This window comes from Neltuma alba, unplaced genomic scaffold (assembly GCF_004799145.2).
Source record: "Neltuma alba isolate B1F8T4 unplaced genomic scaffold, ASM479914v2 tig00011421_pilon, whole genome shotgun sequence".
Lineage (NCBI taxonomy): Eukaryota > Viridiplantae > Streptophyta > Magnoliopsida > Fabales > Fabaceae > Neltuma > Neltuma alba.
Genome location: NW_021636105.1, coordinates 31,552 through 37,573, shown reverse-complemented (window position 1 = coordinate 37,573; position 6,022 = coordinate 31,552). Strand labels below are relative to the sequence as shown.

General features: G+C 33.8%; 1 protein-coding gene across 1 annotated transcript; it reads left to right on the top strand.

The window, feature by feature from the left end:
* The first annotated feature begins 1,162 nt into the window (after nucleotides 1-1,162).
* Nucleotides 1,163-5,086, top strand: LOC114713276 (plant intracellular Ras-group-related LRR protein 7-like). Its single transcript, XM_028897887.1, has 9 exons — nucleotides 1,163-1,263; nucleotides 2,218-2,287; nucleotides 2,482-2,528; nucleotides 3,039-3,147; nucleotides 3,286-3,371; nucleotides 3,591-3,681; nucleotides 4,410-4,495; nucleotides 4,785-4,871; nucleotides 4,968-5,086. Exons 1-9 carry the CDS (start codon nucleotides 1,165-1,167, stop codon nucleotides 5,076-5,078), a joined length of 786 nt encoding a protein of 261 aa, XP_028753720.1. The 5' UTR covers nucleotides 1,163-1,164; the 3' UTR covers nucleotides 5,079-5,086.
* The last annotated feature ends 936 nt before the right edge of the window (nucleotides 5,087-6,022 follow it).

The window sequence follows — 6,022 nt, the reverse complement described above, 5'->3', positions numbered from 1 at the left end:
CTATGAAGGGGCAAATTCTGAATACAAGTTGATGAGTGAAGACGAAGATCTGATCCCTTGAGATTTCATCCCTATAATATCTATACTATATGTTGGGATTTATAGTCAGTCTTTATTGCCAAGAATAAAGTTTTTTTCAGATTTTTTAAAACATTTTCTAAGAGAAGTTCTCTAGCTAATGAAAACTTGAAGGGTGTGTGCATTGGGTAACAAGAGCATTATAAGTACTAAAAGAAAATAAGAGTTTAAATACAGAAGAATTACACAAAAAAGCTGAAATACTAGATACTAAATCAGATTTAGTAACAATACTCTAATAGATTTTGACAATATTAAATTTGGACATAACAATGCATTTTTGTAAAGATTTCTTATTTATAATTTGGTATTTCCAAACTTTGTGTGAAATTCTACCTTCAAATATATCAAAAACCAAATATCCCTGGGAAGGAGTGCTAAGAATCCTAACAGTAGAACTTAGCAAGTCAACCAAACGGTACCTTCATTACTTCTTTAAAAACATCATTAAAGGTCCTCTAATCTTCATGGTGTTAACCGAAGGGCTTGAAAGCATATTCTCTTTATTTTGTTTGACCAGGCCTGCCTTGATAAATCAAAGAAAATGACCTCACTCTAAGGAAACAACGTATTATAAATCAATACATAAATAATGCCAAAAAAATTAATGGATAATTTCATCTAGATGTGATTATTAAAATTTTAGTTAATTTATTGGTAAATTTACCATTTCAAGAAATTTAATCTTTATTATTTATTAAAAAATAGAGTAATTAATTCTTAAAAAATTGTTAAATTTAAAAGTCAAATAATCATCCGCATAACATAATATATGCGCAATTCCAGTTAACGTGATGTATTTGACAATTTCCAAAATAGTATAACATCTTTATCCATTGTGCGTCACCATGTGGTCTCGTAAGTCGTAATTTGCGTGTTGTTTACTGACAGCCTATGGAACCGGAACCGGAAAAAAGAAAACGCGGTTTTTGGACCCCGCCATAACGAACGCCCCTCCTCCATATCACTGGACATTTGACTCTGCTACAGCCTTAATATAGTCTTTTTGGACTTTGGGGAATCTAATCACTGGAAAGCTTCTTCAAATTTTACATTTTTCATATTTTTTTTGGTTTTCGTCCCAAAATGGGATGCTGCTTCAGCAAAAACGCCGATACAAAGGCTACTAGAGTTTCGCGGTGGCGATCCACCGGAATTGTTGCTTTGCGCGACTCCAAATTGAAGGTAATTGTTTTATCTGTTTGGCCACGGTTTCAATACAATTTAAATTTGCTGTAGTTGCGCTAATGGTTCTGCGGCGTTCTCTCCCTCTCCCTCTCTCTTTTTCTAGTCTGTAATGGTTTTTCCCCTTGCTTGGAGTTTGCCACTCTCTCGTTGTACTGAATGGAACTAACTTGATTGTGTATTTTGATGTGTCATGGGGGATTGTCATTTTGTTCATCAATCTCAGTGCTAGCCTAGTGGCCTCTGTTATGCTGCTTCTCAACTGAATTCGATTTTTTTTTTTTTTTTAAAGAAGGGTATTGTCAGGGGTATAAAGTTCTTAAATGAATTATGCCACTGGGTGTATTATATCGTGGTTGAGACTTGAGATTATTGGTTCATCCGCATGGTATTTTCGCAGGATGACGGGTTAAACAGTGTACTTCTAGCAGGTAAATAAAAGAGAATAGGTTTAATGAATTGTTCTCTAATGTCAACTTAATGAGAGTAAGATGCCCGTTAATGGGAATGTGATTGAGTGATTGAGATAAATGGTGTCTGTTGAGGCAGTTCCTTCGCTCTTGAGTATTTTACTGCTTGCTTTCCTCTTATCATCTCTTATTTTTCGTGTCATTTACATTGAAATATGACGCCGAGTCAGAAATTTGTACATTTGTGTTGAACGTCTTCCTTTGGATCATGTATCTTTATTGTTTCAAATGTGCCGCTCTGTAAATTAAGGTTTGTGATTGTATTTTGTTAATCCAATTTTGCTTCATGAAGATATGTCATGAGATGTAATATTCATGACATCTAAAAGTTGGATGAGATCTGGTGTTTTTTTTTTTTTTCCTTCCCAAAGTCAATGTTTGTTGTTTTGCTTCTTTCTGTTGCTGTTCCTTTTGAATGCATGCATACACTAGAGCTTTTTACCGCATGCTAACCATGGTGCCTTCTTTTCTCATCGGAAAACAGACGCTTCCGGATGAAATTCTTGACCTCGATAGATCTGTGCGCACTCTTGACTTAACACATAATCGAATAGGTATGCTCCTTTTTCTTTTCATTTCCTCCTTTGTTAATATAAAGCAGGGATGAGTCCCAGTTCTGTTAGTTAACAGGGCTTTATTCTAAAGTTGATAGTATAAATTTGACATCTAAGAAAACTGTCTTTTCTTTTAGGATTATTTGTATTGTTTTTTTTTTTTAACTACTTATCAATTCAATTCTTGAATACAGTTGATATTCCCATGGAAATTAGCAAATTGGTTAACTTGCAGCGCCTGGTAAGAGTTATATTTCCCACTATATGCTTATAACCTGGTAACTGTTTGTGAACATATAGTACTTGCTACACTTTTTGATATTGAAAATTGAAAAAAAAAAAAAAAAGAAAGAAAGAAAGCTTTTGGACTTTATCTACTTTTTTGATAATTAAGAAGCACTAGAGGAAATTCTTTCCTTTTCCTGAATCAGTATTTCAGCGAATCAGCGTTGTTACTTCTTGTGTTTTCTTAAGAAGTTTAGCTATGAGACTTAGTACTTTGGATCGTTGATTCTTGAATTTGTTTGAAGCATTAACTTTTGAATTTAATATTCTTTTTTGAAAGTCATATGATTTTTGCACATGTTATGCCTGCAAATACAAGATTGCCTTCTATTTATTTCCCCTGGCTAGATAATATGCCATGGAAGCGTTTTATTAAACTGGTTTGTGGACTCTTTACAGAACTGAGGTTATATAACACTAGGTTTGATAAAGAGCATTACTTATCAAAATTGCGCTGACTTTACAGGTGTTGCCAGAAAATCTCATTGAGAGACTGCCAGTGAATTTGGGGAAGCTCCAGTCTCTAAAAGCCTTGATCCTTGATGGAAATCGAATTACTTCCTTGCCTGATGAATGTAATTCCCTCTGTGAAATAAATTGGTTTTTTAAGAATAAAATGATTATCTTGTTTTCTTCATGACATTGGCATTTTCTTAATGGAATGTCTCTTTATTGTCAATCTGTAATTTGTTTGGTTTTTCCCCCTTCCTTAGTGGGTCAATTGGTGAGGCTTGAGCGCTTATCCATATCTGGGAATTCGTTAACAGCCTTGCCGGCTACTATTGGCAGCTTGCGAAATGTAAGTATTTGTGAGTCTGAATACTCTGATTGTTCTACTGCTTTTGTTATTTTAAATTTGAAGCATTCACTTAATTGTAGAATTTGAGGAGTTGGGGATATTGTTCTCCGTTGTGATCGACTTAAAAGGTTGTTCACTTTGGTAATTGTTGGTATAAATTCAATACATAACCAGACTATGATTAACATCTAAAATATGCTGCACTGTTTGATAATGCAGCTTTCACTTTTAAATGTGGCGAACAACAACTTAGAGTCTCTTCCAGAATCTGTGGGAAGTTGCTTCTCTTTAGAAGAATTACAAGCCAATAGTATGTTTCTGATCTACTTGCTTTCTTCATGCGTTGCATCAGCATTTAATGCAGTTTGTTTGTGCTGGTGTTCTGGAGATGGTTGTTTCCTTTACAGATATGCAGACAATGGAGAGATATATTCTATTGATGTACTCTTTATTTTTATGGTTTTTTTTTCTCATGTTATCCCCCTGTTTCCATCATCTTTCTTAATGATAGCTAGGTTACATGCCACAGGCTAAAAGGTTGTTGATGGGCAGCAAACTAACTTTAAACAGGACAAACATTTTTGGATGAAGTACAATTTACATATACTTGACCATGGGATCTATTTTCAGTTTAGGAACAATTAGCCCAACAAATTAGTTAATCAAGTCCATATTTGAGAAATTTTAACCGCTCTTTGGGCCTAAAATTGATGATGTCCTCAGTTCTGCTTCTCCCTACCTCCTTGTGAACCTTTTACCCCTACAGTTCATATTACGATAATGATTGCAAAGATTATTATAACCTGTCGTATTTCATGAAGATGTCTTAGATGTAACATAATTCTGTGTCCAATATTCTGCTTTTTCCCTACATATTCAATCAATGTGCATATCCATAGGATTGATTCTCATGTCATTAACTGTTTTCATGAGATTCGAATATGGATCTCTGGATCAATTTAACAATTTATGTTTTATTAGCTGTTTGGTTTTGCATCATAGTTGATTGAAGCTTCAATCTTCTTGCCAAATTTTTAGATAATAGTATTGAAGATCTTCCTTCTTCCATGTGCAATCTTACTCACTTGAAGTCACTTTGCCTAGATAACAATAATGTGAAACAGGTAATACTTCTGACTCAGAGTACTTGAAGCCTTGTATGACGTTTGTTAATTGCCTAGTAATCTGCCTATTATCTTATAGGCAGCTAATCTTCGTTGGAGTGCAACCCTTGCAGTGTCTTATGCTTCTTCTTCTTCTTCTTTCTCTTTTCTTTACTTTTATGAATCTATATATAGCGTGTCAATCTATGGTTTTGCTTGTAGCAATTCCCCCTCATGCAGTTGTTACAAACCTAAGAACCGTGTCCTTTGATTTCAAATGTTCTTATGCCTGTTGGGTCTCATTGGCTAGATACCTGCAAATCTATTGAAAGACTGCAAAACTCTTCAAAGTATATCTCTGCACGGCAATCCTATATCTATGGATCAGTTTCAACAGGTAAGGCTTTATTTCCCGAATTTGTTTGCCTCCTTCGTCTCCTACAAACCAACAACTTTGCTCAAGTTTCAATCCAACTACCATTGAACCATCTAGATGGACGGGTTTCAAGAGTTTGAGGCGAGGAGGAGGAAGAAGTTTGACAAGCAAATTGATTCAAACGTGATGATTGGTTCCAAAGGTCTTGATGAAGGTGTGGATTTATAGCCACTTTTGGTAAGGTGATTTTTAAGGTTCATCTCTGGATCAGCTTTGGATGTATGAGATAGAACACAAAGCATTTAGTCTGCTATGCTTTTTATTTCACATTTTAAAAAATGGAGTTCCATTGCCTTCAACTGCAAGTATGCGTGGGTTGGAGCCATTCGTCAACATTGATGAGGTCATGAAGTCCTTTTCATGGCATTCTATTCTGGAAGCTGTAAATTAGTTTGAGCTTTGATGTTAATATAGAAGACAAGGCATTTGTTGGTTCCATAAATTGAATTGGAATGTGTTCATTTCTGGAATTTTCCTTTCCCATATCTTGTTTGCCTGCTGATTCTGGTATATGCTTTGATGATATGTACAAGGCATGATAATCGTATGGTTATCTCCTTATCAAGCAAAATAACAGAAGTTGACTCTTGAACAAATCCAATTAATAGTTTAGTACCATCTTGAAATCTCATCTGTATGTTTAAGATTTCTTTTTGCAGCCAAATAGTCACGATAAAACAATTGGAGATTATATAAAAGATAATGGGACAAAATTAAAAATTAGAATACTATTTCTGATTCTCAATATAAGATCTCGTTTGACTTTTATTTTGGTCTTAAATATAAGACTTTAATTTATTTTATCTCTCATATTTATTTAATTTTTTACGATAGTCTTTTTAATAATGATAGTTCTAACTAATACACTTGATTAGTTATAATATTTTAAAAAAGATAATCTAACTTAATTTATTTTCTTAATCTATTCAAATTAGTCCACTAGTTTTTATATTTATAATCAGAGGTAACATTAATTTTCTTTACAATATTAAAATCATATCCATCTAGAAAAATAAACTTAATACTACTTCCGGTCCTAATTGTAAGAGCTAGTTGACTAATTTGAGAAAATTAAGAAAATTGACTGATTTGAGGAGATTAAGAAAAGAAGT